Below are 24,619 nucleotides of genomic sequence, written 5' to 3' on the forward strand. Positions count from 1 at the left end.
TCTGGGAGGGCTCCAGTGGCCAGCAGGAACCACAGCCCTGACTCCAGCATCTGCCCCCAGGGCTGCAAGCACAACAGCTACGAAGACGCCAAGGCCTACGGCTTCAAGAACAAGCTGATCATCGTCTCGGCAGAGACGGCCGGCAACGGGCTGTACAACTTCATCGTGCCGCTGCGGGCCTACTACAGATCCCGCAAGGAGCTGAACCCCATCGTGCTGCTGCTGGACAACAAGTGAGGCTCCTGGGGCTCAGCCCACCCCGCCCACCCGGGCCCTCAGACCTGCAGCCAGCAGCCTCCCCAACTGGGCCCACCCTTCACCTTTGCAGAGGGCACGGGAACATGGGGCCTCTGGCCTGGTCCTCTCAGCTTTCCTAAAAAGGGGGACTCTCCTTCCTGCTCCCAACTCCTCCTGCTCCCAGCTCCTCCCCACTCCCACTCCTGCTCCCAGCTCCTCTGGCTCTCAGCTCCTCCCCGCTCCCAGCTCCTCCCCGCTCCCAGCTCCTCCCCGCTCCCAGCTCCTCCTTGCTTCCAGCTCCCCCAGTTCCCAGCTACTCTCCACTCCCAGCTCTTCCCCGCTCCCAGTTCCTCTGTCTCCCAGCTCCTCCATGCTCTCAGCTCCTCCCTGCTCTCAGCTCCTGTGGCTCCCAGCTCCTCCCACTCTGGTCCTCTCTCCCCCTTTCCCCCTCCTCCCTTGTCACTCCTTCTGTCCTGTTTGCCTCCTGCTCCACTCACTCTGAGCCCCAGGATTTGGGGGGGCGGGGTAAATGGCTGTTCCTCCTGGGCACCTTTTTGCCCAGGGGACCCTAGGACCCTGACAGCTGAGCCCAGGGTCATCTTGGCTGTGTGACCTCAGCAGGTCCCACCCTCCCGGGCCTTGGTTTCCCCTTGAATAAAATAAAGAACGGCCCACTGGCCTTAAAGTAACCCCCAGGTCCCATACGCTGCGGTTCTGGGGAACCCCTGCCTGGCCCAGCTCTGTGCATGGAGGGTAGGGCCCCACTGGGCCTGAGGAGGGCAGGCCTTGGAGCAGGGTGGGCCCCTCCAGGACCGCTGTCCCCACAGGCCCGACCACCACTTCCTGGAAGCCATCTGCTGCTTCCCCATGGTCTACTACATGGAGGGCTCCGTGGACAAGTAAGGCGTGGCCGGCCAAGGCTTGTGGGGGCTCCACACCCACCCCTCCCCTCCTCTTCCAAAGTCTGGGGTGACCCCGACCACAGGTGGGGTGGGGGGCTGAGGTCCTCCTGCCTTCTGACCAAATCCCGGGGGCCTGTGGGTGGGGAGTGGGCCGCATCCTCAGCCACAGGCCCCCGGTCCCGCCACCAGCCTGGACAGCCTGCTGCAGTGCGGCATCATCTATGCGGACAACCTGGTGGTGGTGGACAAGGAAAGCACCATGAGCGCCGAGGAGGACTACATGGCGGACGCCAAGACCATCGTCAACGTGCAGACCATGTTCCGGTGCGTCCAGTGTCCGGGGCTCGGCTCCAAACCACCCCACAGCCACGACCTCAGCCCTCAGCCCTCGCCCTGAGACCCCCACAGCCACGACCACGGGCCCTTGCCCTGAGACCCCCACAGCTATGACCACAAGCCCCCACCCTGAGAGTCCCACAGCCATGACCATGGGCCTCTGCCCTGAGACCCCCACAGCCGTGGGACCCCGCCCTGAGACCCCCACAGCCACATGATCATGGGCCCCCACCCTGAGACCTCCTACAACCACCATGGGCCCCACCCTGAACCGCCTGCCTCCCCCAGGCTCTTCCCCAGCCTCAGCATCACCACGGAGCTCACCCACCCTTCCAACATGCGCTTCATGCAGTTCCGCGCCAAGGACAGCTACTCTCTGGCTCTTTCCAAACTAGAAAAGGTGAGCAGCCCTGCCCCGTGCCAGCTGCCACCCCAGAATCCCAGAAAGAGTGGGAGAAAGGGGCTCAGGGGAAAGGGGGCCAGTGCCATGGGAGGCTGGGCTCCTGCTGGGGAGCTCAGGAGATGGCGTGGGGGCCCAGCATGGACAGGGTGCTTTTGATGGTGGAGCCAGGAGACAGAGGCAGGGCGTTTCCCTGACCGCGTGTGAGGCACTGGGAATGTGGCCCATAGCAGCCTTTCATCTCCCTGAGCAGGGACCAGGCCTGGCCGTGTCTGGAGGCCAAGGCCATCTGTCCTGGCATGGTCAGTTGGTCAGAACTCCCGTGGGGAGCCCTCAGATTGGTGGTTCCACATAGGTTGGCCAGTAGCTCTTAATACAGATAATGCACACGGCTGCACCATTCCAGACTCCTCCGCTGCCCCGGCCACTACGCCCGACCTTGAAAAAGGTTCAGTATAACCACTGCCTCCTTGTATTGACAAGGGACCGAGGGCCTGAGAGGGAAGGGGCCTGCCCCGGATTGCACAGTGGAGCAAGTGGCTGAGCTGGAATTGGCTTTCTGCCCTTGGAGCTCCATGAAGGGCACCACCCAGGGTCAGGTGTGGAACCCAGGGGCACAGGCACTGTTGCTGTTGCCTTGATATCTGGCTGACCCCAGCCCCACCGCATTCCCCACCTGCTCAAGCTGGGACAGCACCACCTTGTCCACACGGGGGCTGGTGCCCAGGCAGCCCTAGGCTGAGAGCAGGGAGCAGGCACCTTGGTCAGCAGCAGCAATGCTGTCTGCTCTACACGAACCCCGAGCTCACCGGTCTGGGCTGAAGTCCTCATCGGCGAGCTGCTGGGGCCTGCATGGCTGCAGGATTGTGACACCATGGAGGATCTACTGAGCCAGGCCCGGCCTGACCACCAACACCAGGCAGAGGACACACACGGGCGCTCCCTGCGACACGGACATGGCTTTGTCCCACCTGAACCCGATGGAGAGTGAAAGTGTGTTCCGGCCAGCCGTGGACCAAGAGCCCATAGGGATCCTGGAGTCAGTTCTGCCCCAGAGAAGCGAGAGGAGGCCAGGCTGCACAGCCACCAGGTCAACAGGGGCTTCTGCCTTAGAGATGCCAGCCTGAGGCGTAGGGGGATGCTCGGGTAGCTGGTCTCAGCACAGGAGAGGGCTCTGTCTGCACTGCCCGCCGCCCAAGCCCACCCTGGAGCCTGCCCTGCCCGGCGTCGGGAGCTCCTGGCACCAGTCCCCGGCTCAGCCGGCAGAGATCTGTGCTCTGCAGCTCGAACCACGGAAGGGGAGGAAGTTTACAGGATTCTGTGTTCAGGTGCCGGGCCGCTCCCCAGGGCTGGGAGGACTCTCCGGATCTGGAGGACCAAGTGTGACCCTGTGTGGACAGGGATGCTGCTGTGGAGTCGGGGTCGAGGCAGTCATCCTGGCACGGCTCCTCTGGCCTCAGCCTTGCACCTCTCTGTCCCACAAGGTGGCTTGAAGTTTGGGTCAGCAAGCACGCAGCCAACACGCTCCTGCCCGCCTTCCCGCCAGGCAGCCATCGCCAATCACCCACGCTCCACCCCGCCGTGGGGCCCAGCTCTTTCCCCAGCTTCGCCTCCACTGGGGCTCTGTGTTGCCGGGGCGGGTGCGGCCAGCTCTCCATCTCAGAGCAGTGAACAGTCCTGGGCTCCAGCTCCAGTCATGCGATACCGTGGCAGTTGTGTGACAGGGACCAAGGAGAAGTCAGGACGTCAGCAAAGCCTCTGGAAGCAGCCGTGAGCTCCTCTGGGCTGACATGGTGCTGGGGTCCATGTGGGACAGATGCCCTGGGCCCTGGGCAGGGCCAGGCATATACAGAGACGTGGAGCCGAGGGAGGAAAGGGCGCCGTGGACCACCTGACCCATCGCCCTCTGCAGAGGCTGGGATCCGCCTCCCCAGCATGCAAGGAGCCTGTAGAAGGCACCAGGGGCTGCGTCTTCTCCAGCCTGGGTGGCCTTGGCCCCAGATCCCCCGTGGGTCTCTCTGACGGGCCAGCATACGGTGACCTGCTTCCAACAGGGACACCTGTGGCAGCTTCAGACCCTTATTTAAAAGACATTAATGCCAATTTATTATAAAAATGTACATGTTTCGTATGTATTTTACTTCAAAGAATACTGAAAGTAAAAAAAAAAAAAAAAATTGAAGAAAAGTTACCCCAAATCCCTGCAGCCAACATCTTCTACATCCAGGCCCAGTGGAAGGATAAAGACAGGATTCCAGGCACGACTCCGGAAGGAAAAAAGGAGGAGGTGGAGATGGCATACACGACCGTCAGTGAGATGCTCTGCCAGGTGTGGCGGCTCATGCCTGTAATCCCAGCACTTTTAGAGGCTGAAGCAGGAAGATCGCTTGAGGCCAGAAGTTCGAGACCAGCCCAGGCAACATAGCAAGTCCCCATCTATACAAAAAATTTAATGGTTGGGCGCGGTGGCTCATGCCTGTAATCCCAGCACTTTGGGAGGCTAAGGCGGACGGATCACCTGAGGTCAGGAGTTCGAGACCAGGCTGGCCAACATGGAGAAACCTGTCTCTACTAAAGACACAAAAATTAGCCGGGCGTGGTGGAGGGCGCCTGTAACCCCAGCTACTTGGGAGGCTGGGGCAGGAGAATTGCTTGAACCCAGGATGCAGAGGTTGCAGTGAGCCGAGATTGTGCCACTGCACTCCAGGCTGGGCGACAGAGCGAGACCCTGTCTCAAAAAAACAAAGCAAAAAAATGAAACTATTATTAAGGATGCTGCCGGTGGGGTGACAGGCATCTCCCCTTGAGGGCTGGCTCCGGAAGACTCTCAGAGCCCCGGTGTGTGAGAAGAGTCTCTCCCCTGAGGCCCACCTCCCCTGCCGTCCACCTCCCCTGGTCTCCAGCACCCAGGACTCCTCCACCACTTCATTGCTTTCACACGGTCAGCCTGTACGATCTCTCCTCCTCACCAGGAGCCTTTCTTCAGGCTGGCTCTGCCCGTCCCGGGGCTGCACGGTGCCTGTCCTGCTCCCTCTGACCGGGGGTCTCGTTCTCAGGAAGGGCTCATCCGCTCCTGTGTGCTCCTGTCTTCACTGTCACTCGTGAATGGCACCCGCTCAGCCCCTGCTGAAGCCCTCCTGTCCAGAAAGCAGGAGGAAATCTCTGGAAGGTCCTGAAACATCCAGCTTTTTCTTTCCTTCCACGTCTCTCTCTGGCCCTGTCGTGGTTCTTGTTTCCTGTTTAGCATTGTTCTGAGTAAAGGAAAATTAAAATTGCAAGTTGTTCTGGAATTTCACGTTCGTCTCCGCGAAGTACGGCTGGAATTCCGGATGCAAATCACCGTGATTGCAAACTCACACGCCCGTCGCAGCTCATCGCACCTGGTTCTTGCCCCAAGAGCGGAAACGCCGCACGAAACTAATTCCACTGTTTCTCACGCCCTGGCCTTCCCGCCGACCACTGATGAGTAAGGGCAAACCCGGAGGAAAAGGGGCTTCTGCCTGCTTGTCCTGTCGCTGTCGTGTCTTTTACCTCTGAATCGAGTTCTGGTTCCGGGGGGAGGTGTGGCCTCCGTGGGCGCACACGCCTGCCTGTGCACACTTGCTTGGAGGCCGAGCTCCAGGGTCGAGGCCCTCCGCTGAAGAATGGCCCGAGAGTTGGCCACGGCCGAGTCCGGAGCCCGTGGATGTACCGCCTCACGTGACAGAAGGGCCTCTGCAGATGGGATTAAGTCATGGGCCTCGAGATGGGAGATCCTCCTGGAGCATCCGGCAGGTTCACACCGTCAGGGTCCTTCTAGGGAGAGGCCAGAGGTCCCCGTCCAGTGGGAAGAAGCTGCACGGCCAGCTCAGAAGAGGGAAGAGGGAGCCACGAGCCAAGGCAGGCAGCCTCCAGGAGCTGGAAAAGGCAAGAGAAGGAGGCCCCCAGGCCTCCAGAGGGAGCGGGGCCCTGCCCAGGCCTGGATCCAGCCTGAGACACCTCAAACTCCCGACTCCAGAAACGGGAGAGGGGAGACAGGTGTCGTTTTAGCTGCTAAGTTTGAGGTCATTTGTTACGGGAGCCCCAGGAAACTCAGTGGGTCCATTGCGAGCCTGGAGCACGGGGACGGGGAGGCCAAGGACAGCAGGAAGCCCGATGCTTGCTCCTCCTCAGCCCAGACTCCACACGCCCTCCGGCACCACTTACAAAACACCGGGGCAGGAGAGGATTATCAGGAGGATTTGGAATTTCGGGATGGCAAGAGCAGGGCGCTTGACCAAGCGCAGTGCCCATGGCAGCCGCCGGGAGTCCACCTTCTCATCAGAGCCCCACATCACTCCTCCCGGGCTCTGGCCCTGAGTGTCTGGGAAGATACAGCTGGTTCAGGCCTGCTGGTGTATGCAGACACACACTGTGTACACGTGGGCACACACACCATGCACAAATGTGCACACAGGTATCATGCACACATGTACAGTGCACACACAGTGCCCTCGCCCCCGTGGCTGCCGTGCCACTGGAGGGACCTCGGCACCAGCCCATTTGAGGCCCCTCCTTTCCCACAGAGGGAGCGAGAGAATGGCTCCAATCTGGCCTTCATGTTCCGCCTGCCGTTCGCCGCCGGCCGCGTCTTCAGCATCAGCATGTTGGACACGCTGCTCTACCAGGTCAGCGGGGAAGTGGCAGCAGGAGGGCGGCGCCTGGGTGGGATCCCCGTCATGCCCTCGGCTCTTCAGCCTGGTCCCTGTTCTGAATGATAGGACTCCCTCTGAATGACCTTCCCTGGATTCCAAGGAGACCTCTGGGCCCTGTCCTTGCCCCAGGGATTTCTGAGCCCTTTTTGACCTATGGGTGCCTGGCAAGGGAGTTTTCTTAGAAAAGGCCTCCCAGAACTCTGCCTGTGGGTCATGTGGTGCTTGGGGACCTGGTGGCTCTGTGTGTGTGTATGCATGAGGGGCGGCGAGCCCATGGCTGGTGGGGTATGGACCTGTGTCCCACGCCCGTGCCCACGCGCCTCACTGTGGCTCGCTCCCTCCCTCCCTCCCTCCCTGGCCAGTCCTTTGTGAAGGACTACATGATCACCATCACCCGGCTGCTGCTGGGCCTGGACACCACGCCGGGCTCGGGGTACCTCTGTGCCGTAAGTGCCCCTGGCTGGGCCGGGCTGGGGACGTGCTGGGCTGTCCCAAGTGGGTGGATGGGCACCCCCCCCCCCCCGATTCACGGTGGCCAGGAGGCTCTGGGTGCCACTACCTGCCCCAGCCAACTCAGGGCTCCCACCCTGCAGATGAAAATCACCGAGGGCGACCTGTGGATCCGCACGTACGGCCGCCTCTTCCAGAAGCTCTGCTCCTCCAGCGCCGAGATCCCCATTGGCATCTACCGGACAGAGAGCCACGTCTTCTCCACCTCGGAGGTTCTGGGGCAGCCTGGGGGCTGGGACTGTGGCAGCCCCTGTCCTGTGTGACCCACAGCATCCCCACCTTCAGTGTCGGGGACCTGGGCTAGATCAGCTTTGCCATTGCTGGCAGCTCCTTCCGTCTGGTCTGTGTGCCCACGTGTAGTGCTTCCAGCTGGAGCAGCCATGACCCCTACTGGGGGCAGAGAGGCTCAGGGGAGGCTTGAGGAGGAATACGGGCAGCCCCTGTGCTGCAGTCCACACAGCAGCAGGCACCGTGCCCACCAGCCCTAAGCATGTTCCGTGCAGACCCCAGGCTGAGGCGGCATGGGGGGCAGGGGTGCGCCCACAGGTCCCAGACTGCGCCTGTTTCCTTTGCAGCCCCACGACCTCAGAGCCCAGGTAAGCAACCCCTCCGTGCCCACGCAGCTTCTGCGGAGCACCAGAACATCGCAGCTTCACGTGGAGAAGCCTGCCAGGCCCCACCCACCCACCCACCCACAGGGCCCTGGGAAAGCTGAGGCAGGAGCGGGTCCCATGGATGTGTCGGCCCCAGCATGGCTCAGAGAAGGCTGTTGACAGTCACTCCCTCCTGCACTGGTAGTGGGGAAGCTGAGGCCTGGGGGGAGTAGCCTGTGAGTTTGGACACCAGGTGCACCCCCGCCCCCTCCCAGGCCCCACCAAGGCAGGCAGCCCCCATGCCCATCTGGCCTGACCATCCAGCCCCCAGCCTCCCAGGCCTTTCTGAAGGTGCCACCCAGGTGGGGAGCCCTACGTCTTCCCAGCACCCCACGACCCACAGGCTCTGGCACCCCACATTCCCCAGGTTCGGGGCCTCCAAAGGGTGTGTTTGCAAGAGGGATCAGGGCTCATCTGCAGATGGAGAAATTGACACGCAGAGGGGGTGACCTCTCAGGGCAAGGCCAGGATATGCTGGGGTCCAGATGGGTCCCAGGCCAGACCCACAGAAATAAGGGCTCAGAGAGGCGAAGGGAGCTGCCCTCAGCAGCCTGGCGAATCCCTTGACCAGGCCCGGGCAGGGTGGGTGGCCCGGCAATCTGTGCTCAGGAGGAAACCAGGCACATTCTTTCCGGAGGAGGAAGGCACATGCACCCTGGGGTCTGTCGTCGTCCTCTTCCCTAACACCCCCAGCTGCTCCCACGCGGGCCCCAAGCCGCAGAGCCCACACCTCTTCCTAAGCCCCTGCCCCAGAGCCCGTGACCCTCCCGGCAGCCTCGCCCCTCCCCGCCCTGCCCAGTCCCAGATCTCGGTGAACGTGGAGGACTGTGAGGACACACGGGAAGTGAAAGGGCCCTGGGGCTCCCGCGCTGGCACCGGAGGCAGCTCCCAGGGCCGCCACACGGGCGGCGGTGACCCCGCAGAGCACCCGCTGCTGAGGCACAAGAGCCTGCAGTGGGCCCGGAGGCTGAGCCGGAAGGCGCCCAAGCAGGCAGGCCGGGCGGCGGCCACGGAGTGGATCAGCCAGCAGCGCCTCAGCCTGTACCGGCGCTCTGAGCGCCAGGAGCTCTCCGAGCTGGTGAAGAACCGCATGAAGCACCTGGGGCTGCCCACCACCGGCTACGGTAAGGGCACACGGCGCGGGTGGGGGCCGGACGGACGGGCTGGGCCAGGGTCGGGCCACAGCCAAGAACAGTCGGCCACGGCATCCCGGGGCCCGGGCCGTCCTCCTGTCTGTCATCTGTCAGTCTGTCAGCCTTTCTGGCCACCCTCTGCCTGCCTCTACTGTGGGGCCAGCTGTGGGCACCACCACCACGGCCCAGCAGAGGCCCCGTGCAGAGGAGGGAAGTGGCCATGGCCCACCCTGGTGCTGGGAGGCCACAGGACCCTTGGGCACCCCTGGTGTGAGCCCCGTAGGGAGGCGCTCGCTTCCACTGCCCTGGTGCCTCAGTTTCCCTCTCTGCCAAATTAGAGACAGGAGCTGGCTGAGCCCTTTGGCCAGGGGAGGCAGCTGTGGGGTGGAGAGGGCCAGGCTGGGCTCCCCAAGTCAAGGGCATCAGCTAGAGTTGGGCCAGCCAGCTGCAGCCAGGCCTGCTGGACAGCAGATACCCAGGGTCCCTGAGTGAGTTCTCGCAGAGGACAAGACTGGTGGGGACCCGCTCCCGGAGCCCCCAGCCCTCCCAGCAGCCAGGGTAGGGGGGAGACTTTGTCTTTTGGGGGATGGCTGGGGGAAAGGCCCATGCCAGGACATGCCTCTGTCCACCATGGGCCTGTTGCCACTCCCACGGCACAGCCCCCTCCTGCCGCTTCAGGGAGCCCGGCGTCCGTCTTCAGCAACAGATCCGTGCAGCCCCCTCTCTCTGCGCCTTGTGGTGGGAAGTGTGCTTGGGCTTCGGGGCCCTACATGCCCTGCCTGGCGTGGAAAGAAGTTCATCCCCTCCCTCACTCTAGAGACGCTACCTCCGTTGATGAGGCCATGGGCCCCAGCTCCCCAGCACCGGGCCGCTGCCCAGTGACGCCCACCCCTGAGCCGGGTCGAGGCTCCACCTTCCCTTTGTTCCATCTCGGGGACTTGCCCGATGCTCAGGGCTGCCTCTGTCCCGTCGGAGTGCCCCGTCTCCCAACCCTGCTTCCTGCGTCTGTCAGTCACCTGGGTCGGGGTCTTGAGTCCCCTGAGCAGAGTCAGGAGCTCAGGGCTGGCCCAGGAGCTGCTCACGGGTCACTGGGCTGGGCTGGCCTGCGGGCCCGAAGGAGACTCAGAGGCCAGGGTTTGGGGAACAGGTGGCCTGTGAAGACCTTTCCCGGCCCCCAGCCCTGTGGGCGCTGGGGAAGGCGTCCCCCTGTCCCCGCCTTGAAGCTTCCCTCCGTCCCCGCCTTGAGTGTCCCTGTCCCGGGAGGGACTTCACGCCCTTTCAGGTGGGGCTCACGAGGCTGAGGGGGGTGCCCAGCATTCATGTTTGTGGCCCCCTGTGACTGCTGGCAGAGGATGATCCAGCCCGGTCTGGCCACCCCCAGAGCTGGTGCCTGCCTCTGCGACCGCTGCCTGCCCCCAGAGCTTGGCAAGGAAGGAGCAACTGCCTTTCTGGTGACCGACTCGCTTCTGGTGGCCAGCACGGGCTGCAGGTCCTGGGGTGGCCGGCCTCCCATGCAGCTGCCCCTGCACCCGCCCGCTGTGCTGGCCGCCCGCACCTCGCTTGCTGACATTCTCTCTCTCTCTCTTTCTGTCTGTGCCTCTTTCTGTGTGTTCTGTAGAGGACGTAGCAAATTTAACAGCCAGTGATGTCATGAATCGGGTAAACCTGGGATATTTGCAAGGTAATTCTGCCCTGGCGGGTGCCGACCTCTGCACAATGGGGCTCGCCAACCCTTCACCGCCGGCAGCCTTGCCGCGCCGTCCCCGCCAGGCAGGTGGACAGGAGCTGTGAGAGCACGTCCCAGGTGTCAGCCCAGGCGGCCCTGTTGGGCAAGGCCTCGCATGCCGACAGACTGTCCCCTGGCTGGGCGTTGAGGACGGGCCTGAGGCTGAGGTCCGGGGCTTGTGCTGGTCAAGGTGCTGTTGGCCGCCAGGCAGAGTGGCGACTGCCCAGCTCTCGGGCTCACCCTGGTGCTGCTTCTCCTGCTTTGCTGTTTACGATGAGCTCTGATGGGACCGGTGGGCCACCCTGGCCTACAGCCAGCCCTTCCCTGTGGCCGGCCCCACGAGCAGTCTGAGGACCCTAAGCTCGTCTGCTCTCAGGAAGCACCCAGAGGGTCCCGAGCCAGGGCCCCGGGAGGAGCTCGATGAAGCCTGGGCTGGATGCAGGGGTGGGGACTCCAAGCCACGAGGAGTAGGCAGGCTTTATGGCTGCCCAGGCCAGGTGGATGGTGACCTTCGTCCCCCAGCTGGGGCTCCACGAGGGGATTCTTCCTGCTCGGCTCGGGCAGAGCCATTCCACACCCCGTTCTGTTCTGGGTGTTGAGGAGCCGCCCAGCACCCCGTTTCCTCCAAGAACATGCTGTGCCCCCTCACTGCTCAGAGCAGAGTCTGGGCCAGGGTGCTCCCAGGGGTCCTGGCAGCCTCAGGGGAGCTCAGAGCCTGCCCCCGCTGCCACACCTCCCTACAGGGTAACCCAGGAGCTTGAAGGGCCTCCTGAGCCGGGACGGGTGTTTGTTAGCTCGGGAGGGACCTGTTTGCCACAATGGCCTTGCACCCGGAGGCAGGGCCAGGCCTGGGGCAGCCACGGAAGTAAAGGGTCGGCCTCTCCCGGCTCCGTGCTTTTCCCCACGATGGCGCTCATGGAAGACCCTCGCTCTGCCGGGACTGTGGTGCTCGGACCTGCAGCTAGCGGCCTTCATGAGTGGGATGCCTGCGTCGCCCGCTCCCCTCACCCGCCAAAGCTTCCTGCGGCTCCCACTGCGGCTCCAGGGCAGGCACGGCCACAGCGGGCTTGGGGGGCGAGGGCTCACAGGACTCCCGCGGCAGGCATTTCCTGGGCTCGGCCTACGTGCCCGGGAGGGTGACGGTGCCGTGGTTCTGGGGCTGGGGAGCTGCACCCCCATGTTTAGATTCAAGCGGAGCCTAGGCCAAGAGGCAGAACAGAAAGAGTCACACCCTTTGCGGGGAGGGCGGGCAGCATCCTGGGGCCCCTCCAGCGTGCAGCCCCCATCCCACACACACAGCGGGGAGGAGGCACTCCAGCCCCGATACTCACACAAATTCCCTCTTCACGCCTTCCTCACAGCTGCCGTGGGGGGAGGCACTAGTTATCCCCAGTTTATAGAGAAGGAAACTGAGGCTTGGGTGGTGGTAGCTCTGGCCTGGCGTGGGGGATTCAGGTGGGAGTGACCGTGGATGCCAAGAGCCAGGAGGTCAGGAAGCCTCTGGGGCCTGCAGGGTTAGGAAGCGGGTTGGGGGGCGAGCAGAGCTACCACTGAGGCCTGGAGTGAAGGTCGGAGGTCTGGGAGGAGTCAGGTAGCCCTGGGGAGCAGGGGCGAGGTGGCCCTGCCCCAGGACATTCACCAGAAGAGCCAAAGCCAGCCCCTGCCCCACCCCAGGCCCTCAGGCACACCTGCTGCCAGCCTTCACCAAGCACCGTGGACACGCGAAGCTAGTCCTCTGTGCCCATCCTGGGCAGCCAGGACCAGTGCCATGTGACTGACCACAACCCAGGCCCTGGCACTGCAGCTGGGGCCTGGCGTCCCCACCTGCCCCCTAGCCCAGCCCCAAGAAACACAAAGCCCAGCCTGGCTCAGCCCAGTGAGCTCTGCTCACTTCAGAAGCGTGTGGTCCGGGCACCCCAGCAAGAGAAGCTGGGGCCTGGGGGCCAGTCTGTGCCTGCCAGAGTGAAACGAGCTGGTGGCCCCTTGTTCTCGGTGTCCCACTGGGTGCTCGTCACAAAGCCAGTCAGGCAGGGGGGCAGGGTCCCAAGAACCTACTAGAGCTGCCCGCACCACCCACTCCCTGTGCCACCTGCCATGCGGCCACCCCAGAAGCGTGTGTGGGCACGAGGGTGGGGAGGGTGTGCCTCCCTGCACAGCCTCAGCATGAGGCCCCTGGGCCTCCTCCAAAGGCCTGGGGAAGACCCCACCATGGGTTTTGGGAAAAGAGCAAAACAGCTGTGAGGGGCAGGTGTCAGGCCGTCCCATCCCGCAGGTGTGGACACAGGAGCTGGCACCAAATGACCTGCCGCCATGTGCGAAAGGCCTGAGGCAGAGCTGGTCTCCTGGCCAGAGCTGCCCTGGTCGCCCCCAAGTCCTAGCCTGTGCCCCCGCCACCCTGGCAGTAGCTGTGCTCACACTGTGGGAACTCCGAAGCCCCCACTGCAGAGGGACCAGCATGGCCCCCACCTGGCTGGCCAGCAGCCTCCCCGACTTTTCCCTTCTCAGGGACCAGGGCAGGGCTACCCCAAGGGGAGAGGACGGGCAGAGAGGAGGGAATGGCAGCAGCCAGGGTGGAGGCTCCCTGGGGTCCCCCGTCCTGGGTCACCTTTGTTCTCTGTCCTTGGAGTCCTGGAACAGGAATCCAGGAGCTTCCCTTAGACACCATCAGATGGATAAACTGAGGCCACAGACCCTTCCCAGCCAGTGAACCCAGGGCCACTGCTGGGATGGTGGCCTCTCCCTCCCTGTGCTTGGCAGGGCTACCCTGCCGGCCCCATGGAGACTGTGAGATGATGGGGGAGCTGTTTCTCCAGGACCGTTCTCACCCCGTGGGACACATCCCCATGCCCACCCCATGAGCCAGACGCCAGGCTGTCTCCCATGAGGGGCAGAGGCCATGTTCTCAGAGGGATGAGCTGGGGGGTGGGGGTGCTCTGGGCTGATGCCACTCAGGACTTCAGTCTGAAGCAAAGGGCTGAGCATAGCGAGTGGCAATGGCCTGTCCAGGCCCGGGGACAGAGGCAGCTGCAGGGCCCTGAGGGAGGGACAGGGCTGAGCAGCCTCTGGAGGCGGGGGTGGGTGTGTGTGGATGTGGAGGACGGCATGCAGGTGTGTATATGAGTGAGTGTGCAGGGGTCTGTGGATACCATAGGTATGGGTTGCTGTGAAGATCTGTGCAGACACAAATGTGTGTGGAATACAGAGGTGAATCTGCAGGTGTGTAGGCGTGTGGGTGTGTGCACAGGTGTGTGCAGGTGTAGATGAAGGCATGCATGCATGTGAGGTGAACAGACACGTCCCGGTGTCTGCAGGCTGACGTATGTGGCAAGTGTGTGCTGGTGTGTACAGGTGTGCTCAGTGCCTCTGCTCAGGGCCACCCCTTTGCTGCGATGCCACCTGGCACCAGAGGTGGGTGCGGGTCGGAGCTGGCTCCCAGCTGCCCTCCTGGCTGCCCCCTGCCCTGTGTGGAGATGGGCCAGGGACAGGTGTCGGTCAGGGATGGGCCCTGGCTGGGCTCACCAGGATGAGGTGCTGGAGCAGAATGGTCAGGAAGGCCAGAAAGACTCAGCTCATCCTGGAGCCCCCACACCTCCGGGCCCCTGCGGAGCTGGGAGGGGCAGGGCTTGGGGGGTGACGTCTGCCCGGCTGTGTCCTTTGCAGACGAGATGAATGACCACCAGAACACCCTCTCCTACGTCCTCATCAACCCTCCGCCCGACACGAGGCTGGAGCCCAGCGACATTGTGTGAGTAGCACCTGTGGGCTGTGTGGAGACCGCCCCTGAGCACCAGGTGGGCACTGGGGAGACGAGGCCACAGGCACCACAGTGGGGCCGCTCAGCAGAGGGCTGGGCAGGGGCTGCCCGGCCCACATCCACTCCAGGGTCCTCTGTGCCCTCCCGCAGCTATCTCATCCGCTCCGACCCCCTGGCTCACGTGGCCAGCAGCTCCCAGAGCCGGAAGAGCAGCTGCAGCCACAAGCTGTCGTCCTGCAACCCCGAGACTCGTGACGAGACACAGCTCTGAGCCAGCCCTGCACGGAGCTCAGGCCACCAAGCCCAGGCTCCTCAGGAAGGACGTGGAGGAGCGTGTGAGGACACGGTGGCACTAGCGTGACCCTGGGGATGCCACACTCTACTCACCGTGGCTCCTGGGACTCCACCCTGGAAAGGAGCCCCTCATGCGGGGGGAGGGCCAGCTCACCCCTGGGCACCTGCAGGCTAGTGAGGAGAGTTTTTAACCTATTTTTACACGTCGACGCAGTCCACTTCTCTTTACACAGATGTACCGCAACTCGTGACCAGGGCTGGCTGGGAGGGCAACGCAGGGACTGGATGCCCTGCAGGGCCGAGCCCAGGCTGTGCTGGAGGGTGGGGCTGGGGTGCATGGGGAGGGGAGCAGAACCCAGAACCCAGGAGCCCCGCGTGGGCCACACCCAACTCAGAGCCGGCCTGAGCATTCACGGCTTCCTTGCAGCCAAGGGCTGGGGGCCGGGGCTGCTGTTCTGCACTCTGTGGGGTGGGTGAGGGGGACCCTGGGCTGTTTGTTTGCTGTCCTGAGCCCATTCTGGAAGTTAGAAGCAGCAAAGGGCCCGGGGAAGCCGGGCATGTGAGAGGGGTGTGTCCCCAGGTCCCCCAGAGGGCCCTGTTGCCGAGCACCTTTCTGAAGGAAGGAGAAGACGCCGTTTCCTCTACTTCACACTGAACTGTCCCAGCCACTGCATCTAGGGGGCATTGGGCGGAAGATGGTGCATTTCCATGGACCATTTTACACTTACCTTTTAAAGCAAAGCCTCATTTTCTAAACCCCTGACTTGTGAAGCACAATTCAGCCTCCGGGCTGGGCCACGTGGAGAGAGGATCTTCCCAGCAAGGCGAGATCCCGGGCGGCGGCTGACATCAGGAGCGCCACCCTGCGTCCTTTGCTGCTGGTTCCTTACTGGTTTGTACGGTCAGCGCTGGAACCTTCTATTAAATGGATGCATTCTGGAGGCATGAAGTTACAAGTCAAGTCGCCCTGCTCGTGTTTCCAAGGCTCTCACCCCTCCCAGCCACCCCACTTTAAGGGTTACAAACACCTGCTGGGGTCCCCACCCCAACCCCATAGGCAAGCCCCCATTCCCCAGCCAGGCCAGGACAGTCCTTCCAAAACTCGGGAACCAAATTGTATTTGGCTACTGGTGACTGGATCCTGGTAGCCAGGAAACCTGCCTGGTGGTGGGGGTCCCAGAGTCCAGGAGGGCTGTCTGGTGAGCTGCCCATCAGCCTCACCCCTGCAGCCAGGCGTGTCCCTGGGGTGGGCACAGAGACCCCAGGCTCTGCCCGCAGTGGCACAGAACTCATCTGAGGCCAGTGGCTGCTGGGGATCCCCTACACTGGGGGGTCAGGGCTGCCCCAGGTGGGGATGTGTGTGCACCTCACCACGTTCACTTCAGGGTACCCCAAGAGGCTGAAGGGGAAGGACCAAAAGGCCGAGGTGCAGCCCCTCCCCGGTGTCAGGGCAGACAACACAGCAGCTGCTGGAGGGGCCGGCCCTGGCCACACAGACTAGCTAGTCCCTTACTCCCGGCCTGCCTGGAACCCTCCTGCTCAGAAGGTGCCCACTAGCCCTCTGTCGGGGACAGAGCCAGACATGGGTGGTCAGGGAGAGGCTGTGTGGATTCAGGGGGCCAGAAAGTCCCAGGACCTTGATGGAGCGGCAGGGATTGATGTTGGGCTAGGGTGGCCAGAGCCTGTCCCAGCAGGGCTGGGGTCTGTCAGGTTCCTGGGATCCAACAGCAAGCACGCCCTGCCCTGCAGTCACCCTGCAGCTGGAAGGCCCAAGTCTGCCTCACCTGGGTAGCTTCTCACGTCACCCACACCCTGGCCCCCAGGCGAGGGGGGCTGCACAGCACCTGCAGGGAGGAGAGGGGAGAGAAAAGCCAGTCTGGCTGCTGGGATGGGAGGGCCACAGCTCCAGCAGTGGCAGGGGAAGCTGTAGCCCCTGGAGCCCCATACTGGAAGAGCTGGCCTCTAGGAGGCACCATGGGGGAGTCACATGACTTATTCGGGATTGACTTGCAATGTGGACGGTGTTCCCGGAGTCCCCTGTGGCCACTCCACCACCGTGAGGCCGGGAGGCATCTTAGCCTTTGAGCCTCTCTCCAAGGGTGAGTGGAGTCCCCCAAAGAGGGCTGGGGGCTTGCTGCCCAAGAGGGGCTGGGTGGACACTTGGGGCCTCTGAGAACATCAGTGATCCGTTCCCTTCTGCACATTGTGGCAAGTGGCAGCATTTTCATAATCTCCAGTAGTGAGGCCACTTCAGGTCCAGCCCTGGACATCCCAGGAGGAGGTGGGCAGTCCCTGCCCCTTCACTAACCGCAGAGGATGCCAGCTCTAGGCCCCCTGCTCTGCCTGGAGCTCATGCGGGCAGCCGTGGACACAGGTGGCACCCAGCGCCCAGCGGCCTGTGAATCCTCCCATGGGCAAAGCTGGGAGCCAGGGGCTGGAACCAGGCAGGTCAGTGACTGTGAGATGCCAGCTGCCAGCCCAAGAAAAGCTGCCTGCAGCATCTGGAACCTTCTGTGCTCTCCTTGGCCTCTGTGTTCTTCATCTCCAGGTTTAGGGAGCACCCGGGGTGCCTCTCTGCTTGTCCCGAGCCCACTCACCAATAGCCCCGGCTTGCACAGTCATGACATCAGGAAGGTGGGTCCCTGCTCCCAGCCGTCCTCATCCACCATCACTTCTCCCAGCCTCGTGTCCTGCTGACCCTTAAAAGGTCCCCCTGCAAAGTACACCAAGTGAAGTAGGATCTGAGCAAAGGTTGAGGGACTGAATTCCCTAAGAAGTTATCACTGCCTAGAATAAGCGAAAAGAATTTTTTTTAATGTTTTACAGTAGAATTATTTGAAACATACAAAATTAGTGAGACACCTGCTATTTTCCTTATTCCTGTTGTTTGTTTTTATTTTCCTTATACCTAATTCATCCAACAGAAAACTGGGCAGGGCGCAGTGTCTCACACCTGTAATCCCAGCACTTTGGGAGGCCAAGGCAGGTGGACTGCTTGAGCCCAGGAGTTTAAGATCAGCGTGGGCAACATGACGAACCCTGACTGTATCAAAAAATACAAAAAAAAAAAATTAGCTAGACGTGATGGCATGTGCATATAGTCCCAGGTACCCAAGAGGCTGAGGAAGGAGGATCACCTGAGCTGGGGAGGTTGAGGCTGCCGTGAGCTGAGATGGCACCACTGCACTCCAGCCTGGGTGGCAGAGAGAGACCCTGTCTCAAACAAAGAAAAAGAAAATAAAACTGTTTGCTCAAAATCAGAATACCAACAGTGTATTGGGTGATTATCGCTTATGGGTGAGTGAAATGTAAGAGCAACGTTAAAAGGGACAGGTGGGAGGAAGCGGGGGCCATCAGTTACAAGTTACCCTGTGACCTGAGAAGCAGTACAGTGTAACTTACAGGTGGATTTGGATTAGCTGCAAACTCTAGGGCAACCACTAAAATATATATACTTATTTTTCTTTTTATTATTTTTTTCTATATATGGAAGTATAATTGATACGCTACAAAAGACAAGACTATGGAATCATATAAAATGCTTAACTGAAACCAGAGAAAGCAGAAAAGAAAGGCAGATAGAAACTAAGACCAAGGGCAACAAATAGAAAACAGTTACAAATATGGTAGATGATAATCCCACGAACCCAGTCATCACATTCAATGTACAGGAATTAGTCTGAATACACCAATTAAAAGACAGAGACTGGCCGGGCACGGTGGCTCACACCTCTAATCCCAGCACTTTGGGAGGCCGAGGCGGGCGGATGACCTGAGGTCAGGAGTTTGAGAACAGCCTGGCCAACATGTGAAACCCCAACTCTACTAAAAATACAAAAACTAGCCAGGCGTGGTGGTGTGTGTGTGTGCCTGTAATCCCAGCTACTCCAGAGGCTGAGGCACGAGAATCACTTGAACCCAGGAGGAGGAGGCTGCAGTGAGCCAAGATCGTGCCACTGCACTCCAGCCTGGACGACAGAGCAAGACTTCGTCTCCAAAAAAAAAAAAAAAAGATGGAGACTGATAGTGGATTTGTTAAGTCCCCAAGTTATGGAGAGTCACATGACCAGCACGTCAGCCCCAGCTTCAGCAGTCCTCAGCCCTGTCTGTCCTTCTCCACCTCCCACACACACCTCAAGCCTGGATGTGTGTCCAGGCTGGAGGGTTTTAAAGTGACCCCTAGATGGCGCATGGTTTTACAGCCGGCAGTGTGGCCAGCCGGTTCCCCGCAGCTCCAGCTCCTGAAGAGCCCCTGGGTAAAGGAAGGCGTCCCGCTCAGCAAGCAGATGCTCGCTGCTGGAGAGGTCCAACCCGGTCAGGTGCGCAGGCTGCAAAGGGCACCCACGGCAGGTGGCACAGCTGGTTGGAAGCCAGGAAGAGCTCCTCCAGGCAGGCACCTGCTTGAAGGTGCCAGGTGACAGGTGAGCGATGCAGTTGCCTGAGGGCGCATGTATCTCAGTGGGGAAACTGAGGCACGGCCCCTTCATGGCCATGCCGACTGCCAGGTGTCCAGGCATTGGCTACCATGATCAGCCCCTGCAGTGCCCCCGGGTCCCAGAAAGCTGCCGTCTCTGCCCCACAGCTGCCTGGATGGTTGTGTGTGAGGGCCAGGCTCCAGAGGCCCCATCTTGCATGCATGGAAGGCACAGAGGACCCCTGAGGGGCACTGAGGCGCGGCCGCTGCAGAGCAAGGGCTTCTCCGTGAGCAGAGGAGTCAGGCAGGACTGAGGACAGAGGAGGCTCAGAGAGCAGCCGGCCCAGCCCCTGCACCTGCCCGGAGCCTTGCTGCTCCACTTGTCCTGGCATTCCCGAAAGCAGGCTGCAGGGGAGCCACAGGGCACCCGGGGCAGAGTCTCACGGAGCCCCCAACTCACACATTCGATCTACTGCTGCGACTCCCAGCCCGCCCCAGAGGACAGCAGCCAGGAGCCCTCCTGACCTCCGAGGAGCCCAGATCTCCAGGGGACTGACAGTGGCTTGACCTCCTGTCTGCTGAGCACCGCCGAGCCTCAGCGCCAACCCCGGAGCTCTGCGCTCTCCCAGGATGCCAGCTCCCATCCAGCTGTTCCTGGGCCCCTGCCCTCACTCAGCCCGCCCTCTGGCACCACCTCCACACGTGAGCTCACTCTCTTTCTCTGTTCCCCTCTGAGCAGCTGAGCTTCTCCAGCCTTCCCCCATGTCGTCCTCTTCCTCACCCCACCCCCAGTGCCCCCCAAAACACACCCTGAGTCAGGCTGGCTCCTGGCCACTGAACATGAAGGGTGCTGCTGGTTCTCACCTCACTTGACCTCCACTGGACACTCACCCCACCCGCCCTCCGAAGAGTCTGTCTTGGCCCTCCTGATTGTCCTCACACAGCCCCAGACTACTGAGGTTTGCCGGTGCTGACCCGTCTACCAGCTCCCCCAGAAGTCCATCCACACTCAAGTCCGGGAACTCGTCAGCCCACTCCACATTCCAAGTGGCTGTCCTGGGGGTACCTCAGACTCCACGTGTCCAAGCCGATCCATCTGTCACACCCTCAAGACCCCATGTCCTCCCTCAGTGTCCCCCACCCACACCCTGAGGCCACCCGCCGTCTCTCACACAGGCACTAGGGGGCGCCTCTGCCCTCTGTCCTCTGCTTCCCAAGCAGCCTCCGCCCTCTCCAGCATCACCGCAGCCGGGAAACGCTCCCTTTCCTGTGCCTTGGGCCCTTTGCCTGTTCTCTGTAACCAGAGCTGACCTTCAAATCCACCCTATCACTGTCTAAAATCCTGGGGTGCAGCGTGACAAAGCAGCCCTAAATTCTGAGAGCGGCTGTGAGTTCATGCTGGGGTGGGCCTTGGGGGCTTGGCCACAGCGCCTGGCACCCAGGATGCTCATGAAAGGCACTGATGGCTGTTTGGGACCAGGCATTCTTCCAGGCATGCGTCAAACACGGCCACCCCTGGAAGGCCCTGGGAACAGCCTGACCCTGGCTGTGCTCTGGAGCTGGCCAGGGCAGGCCCTGCTCACGGCCCTGAGTTCTTTGCTGCAGCAAACCAGCCCTGTAGAGCAGTGCATGTGGCAGGCAGGACAGGTCTGGAGGAAGCAGCCCACGGTGGCAGCTCCACACACCAAAACACCAGCTCCGCGCTGCAGTCTCCGGTACGCACCTGCCCAGGCACCATGCACTGTTCCCACCACTCACCACCCTCCACACCCTGCTCGGGCCCTGCAGGGTGGTGGATGAGCCTGCCTGGTCTCAACCTCTTCTGAGGCTGTGCCTCCTCCTCCCTGAGGACACCCTCCTGCCTCCTCCTGTCCCCTGGGGGCCCGCACGCTCCAGTGTCTCACCTCCAGTGTTCCATCCTTATGTCGTGAGCCGCACCTCCTCTCTCCACCACTCCCCCATGGCACTGCGGCCTCGGTCACATCTCTCTACTGCCGGTGAACTTCAACACCCCCCAGATGCCATGAATTAATGCAAGCCACCCCTGGCTGGGACCCTTGCCTCCTTGTCTCCAGCCCTGCACCGCACCCAACAGCACACCCAGCCCTATTCCAGAACGAATGAGTGAATGAATGAGCAGATGGATAAATGAATGAACAGATGAGTGAGTGGAGGAGTACGTGAGTGCATGGTCATTCTACTCAACATACAAAGTCCCAGAGGCCAGATGGCAGCTTGTGGCCAGGGTCCTTCACCGTGTGGCCTCAATTTTTCCTTAAAGTCTGGTCCCCCATCCCCCACCACCACCTCCCAGCCCAAGAAGGTCACCACTCTAATAAGAGGGCAGCGAGCAGCAGGCGCTGGCCATGATTCCTGAACCACCTGCCCGTGGCTACCTCCCTCGGATGGCAGCTGCCATGGTCTCGCTCAGCCCATCATGTTGCCACTTAGCCACCACACTGGCCCAGACTTCCAGTGATGGTGCTGGCACTCGGGGAACAAGAGCGGTAGGACTCGCTGGTCACTTGGCCCAGAAGGCCCACCCACTGCCCTGATCATCAGCCCTGAGACCTCCCTTTCCTGCATCCTTCCACAACAATCACCTGCCCAGACCAGCTCCAGGCTCAAGAGCCTGAGCTCCTCAGCATCGCACATTTCTTGGCTTCTGCAAAGACTTCTTAATCACCTCCCAGCCAACCCTGGTCAATTCTTTGGGTCTGGAAAAGGTCCTGCCCAGTCCACCTGCCTGACCTTCCTCCACCAGCCTGCAAAGCTCGGACACACAGGGCTGTGTGCTCAGCGCCGCGCATCCACCCCACAGCACCTTACTCCACGGGTGCTTCTGGTACACACTTAGGGACAGTGTGGCCTCACCACACAGGAGGAACACAGACTTACCATGTGCCGCAGATCCAGGGACGTGACGCCCAAAGTCCTGGATAAGTGAAGCAGGAGCACTGGCCTTCGCGACTCCTTCCATCTCTAGAAATCTCGTTATAAAATTAAGATGAGTGAGAGTCACTGGCAACGTTTATTATTTTGCTTCATGACTAACATATGCGACTCTATTCCTTGGATGGCTTTCAAATATTTTACTTTTTATGTTTTTGAGACAGGGTCTAGCTCTGCTGCCCAGACTGAAGTGCAGTGGTGGATTCACGGCTCACGACAGCCCCAACCTGCTGGGCTTGAATGATCCTCCTACCTCAGCCTCCCGAGGAGCTGGTACTACAGGTTAAGCATCACCAAGCCCGGCTAACTTTTGTATTTTTGGTAGAGATGGGGTTTTGCCATGTTGCCCAGACTGGTCTCCAATTCCTGGACTCAAGCAATCCTCCCACCTCAGTCTCTCAAAGTGCTGGGATTACAGGTTGAATATTTTATAATAAAAAATAGAAATCCTGAGAGGTCCACCTACCTTTGGCAATGTCAGCTCTTCAAGCAGTGGACGCACTGCCCACGTGTGACCTCAACAGTGTCCCCCAAACCCACAGGTGGACGTCCTATCCCTGGCGACCTCTGTCATGGGCTGAACGGTGTACCCCAAACCCACAGGTGGACGTCCTATCCCTGGCGACCTCTGTCATGGGCTGAACGGTGTACCCCAAACCCACAGGTGGACGTCCTATCCCTGGCGACCTCTGTCATGGGCTGAACGGTGTACCCCAAACCCACAGGTGGACGTCCTATCCCTGGCGACCTCTGTCATGGGCTGAACGGTGTACCCCAAGCCCACAGGTGGATGTCCTATCCCTGGCGACCTCTGTCATGGGCTGAATGGTGTACCCCAAACCCACAGGTGGACGTCCTATCCATGGTGACCTCTGTCATGGGCTGAACGGTGTCCCCCAAACCCACAGGTGGACGTCCTATCCCTGAGGACGTCAGAATGTGATTGTCTTTGGAGACAGGTCCTTTAAAGAGGTAATTAAGTTAAAAAGAGGTCACCGGGATGAGCCCTAATCCAATCTGACTGGTGTCCTTACAAGAAAAGGAAATTAGGCCAGGTACGGTGTCTCACGCCTGTTTATCCCAGCACTTTCGGAGGCCGAGGCGGGTGGATCACGAGATCAGGAGATGGAAACCATCCTGGCTAACACAGTGAAACCCCATCTCTACTAAAAACACAAAATATTAGCCGGGCGTGGTGGCGGGCGCCTGTAGCCCCAGCTCCTCGGGAGGCTGAGGCAGGAGAATGGTGTGAACCCAGGAGGCGGAGCTTGAAGTGAGCCGAGATCTCGCCACTGCACTCCAGCCTGGGCGACAGAGCGAGACTCCCTCTCAAAAAAAAAATAGTAGTATTAGACCTCTACAGGAAAAATTATCAAATGTTTTGCAAGCTTTAAGAGTTAAATAATGAAGCCACACCAAGTTCATGGATCAATACTATAAAGATGTCAAATCTCTCTAACCTCAAGGCAATCCCAAACCAAATCTCAATTACTGGGGGTTGGGGAGGGGAGGGGAGGGGAGGCTGGGTAGAATCTAACATGCAAAGGGCCAAAAATACCCAAAACGCTTTTAGCGGAAGCAGCTGGTTTACCAGAGAGCGAGTCTCATTATCAAGCGACAGGAATCAGGATCCTGCCTGTGTATTGCACAAATAGACAAGTAGACTGGATTCACTTCCTGTTGCTACTGTAACAAACTTAGTGACTTCAAACACCACAAACTTATTAACAGCTCTGTAGACCAGATGTCCGACGAATACCTGAGTTGAGATCAAGGTCATCAGCAGAGCTCCCAGCTTTCTGGAGACTCTCCAGAGAATCTAGAAGCCTTTCCAGCTTCTAGAGGGCATCTGCATTCCTTGGCTCACGGCCCCTCCTTCCATCTGCAAAACCAGCAGTCTGCAGCTCTGTGCTCTCTTCCGTCAGCCCGGTCTTGCTCTGTCCTCTGCACCCATCCCACACTTGAGACACCCTTGTGAGGACATGGGGCTCCCCTAACAGTCTATGCTGATCTCCCATCTCAAGATCATCTGATTCGCAACCTGAATTCCATCTTCAACCTTGATTCCCCTTCACTGTGTTAACAAAACACCCAGAGATCAGAATATGGACATCTCTGAGGGTGTAGGGTGGGCACTGCTCTGCTCACCAGAGACCAACGGACTGGAAGTACTGAAACAAAACCACAGCAAAGCTGGCACTGCCAAACAGCAGAGGAAGCATGGCGTGTCCAAGAAATGGCTCTGGGACCATTAGAGATTCTCATAGAAAAAAAAATGATACGGACTTCCACCTCATTCACAAGCCGTAAGAGCCAAGTCCAGGTGTGTTATAGGCTGAAATACAAACGCCAAAGAAGGTTTACAAGGTAGTTTCAAAAATACCTTCATGACTCCATGGCAGGGCAAGAGTTTTTTATTTTTTTGTTTTTTGTTTTGTTTTGTTTTGTTTTGAGATGGAGTCTCAATCTGTCGCCGAGGATGGAGTGCAGTGGCACTGTGTCAGCTCACTGCAACCTCCGTCTCCTGGGTTCAAGCAATTCTCCTGCCTCAGCCTTCTGAGTAGCTGGGATTACAGGTGCCCACCACCACGCCCAGCTAGTTTTTATATTTTTAGTAGAGATGAGGTTTCACCAT

At 60.4% G+C, this 24,619-nt stretch overlaps 1 protein-coding gene and 1 long non-coding RNA gene across 5 annotated transcripts in view; one reads left to right on the top strand and one right to left on the bottom strand.

Annotated features, from left to right (window-relative positions):
- The window catches only part of KCNT1 (potassium sodium-activated channel subfamily T member 1), a 95,146-nt gene extending 77,426 nt beyond the window's left edge, over positions 1 to 17,720 (top strand). For 3 of the 4 annotated variants that reach the window (XM_063696866.1, XM_019034038.4, XM_055349850.2), the window contains 12 exons: positions 61 to 233; positions 1,065 to 1,136; positions 1,329 to 1,463; positions 1,764 to 1,875; positions 6,420 to 6,521; positions 6,911 to 6,994; positions 7,142 to 7,270; positions 7,634 to 7,654; positions 8,511 to 8,835; positions 10,463 to 10,525; positions 14,231 to 14,315; positions 14,475 to 17,720. In XM_063696866.1, coding sequence (XP_063552936.1) covers positions 61 to 233; positions 1,065 to 1,136; positions 1,329 to 1,463; positions 1,764 to 1,875; positions 6,420 to 6,521; positions 6,911 to 6,994; positions 7,142 to 7,270; positions 7,634 to 7,654; positions 8,511 to 8,835; positions 10,463 to 10,525; positions 14,231 to 14,315; positions 14,475 to 14,595 — 1,422 coding nt within the window. In that variant the 3' untranslated portion in view covers positions 14,596 to 17,720. The remainder of the gene's footprint in view (positions 1 to 60; positions 234 to 1,064; positions 1,137 to 1,328; positions 1,464 to 1,763; positions 1,876 to 6,419; positions 6,522 to 6,910; positions 6,995 to 7,141; positions 7,271 to 7,633; positions 7,655 to 8,510; positions 8,836 to 10,462; positions 10,526 to 14,230; positions 14,316 to 14,474) is intronic. The other variant, XM_031014420.3, reaches the window with a different exon arrangement.
- Positions 10,500 to 12,911, bottom strand: LOC129524422 (uncharacterized). The gene is made up of 2 exons (XR_008668175.2): positions 11,902 to 12,911; positions 10,500 to 11,768 (listed from the first exon to the last, which is right to left on the bottom strand). It is a non-coding gene; the product is annotated as an uncharacterized lncRNA (long non-coding RNA).
- Positions 17,721 to 24,619: the final 6,899 nt, after the last annotated feature.

This window comes from Gorilla gorilla, chromosome 13, assembly GCF_029281585.2.
Source record: "Gorilla gorilla gorilla isolate KB3781 chromosome 13, NHGRI_mGorGor1-v2.1_pri, whole genome shotgun sequence".
NCBI classification, from domain to species: Eukaryota; Metazoa; Chordata; class Mammalia; order Primates; family Hominidae; genus Gorilla; species Gorilla gorilla.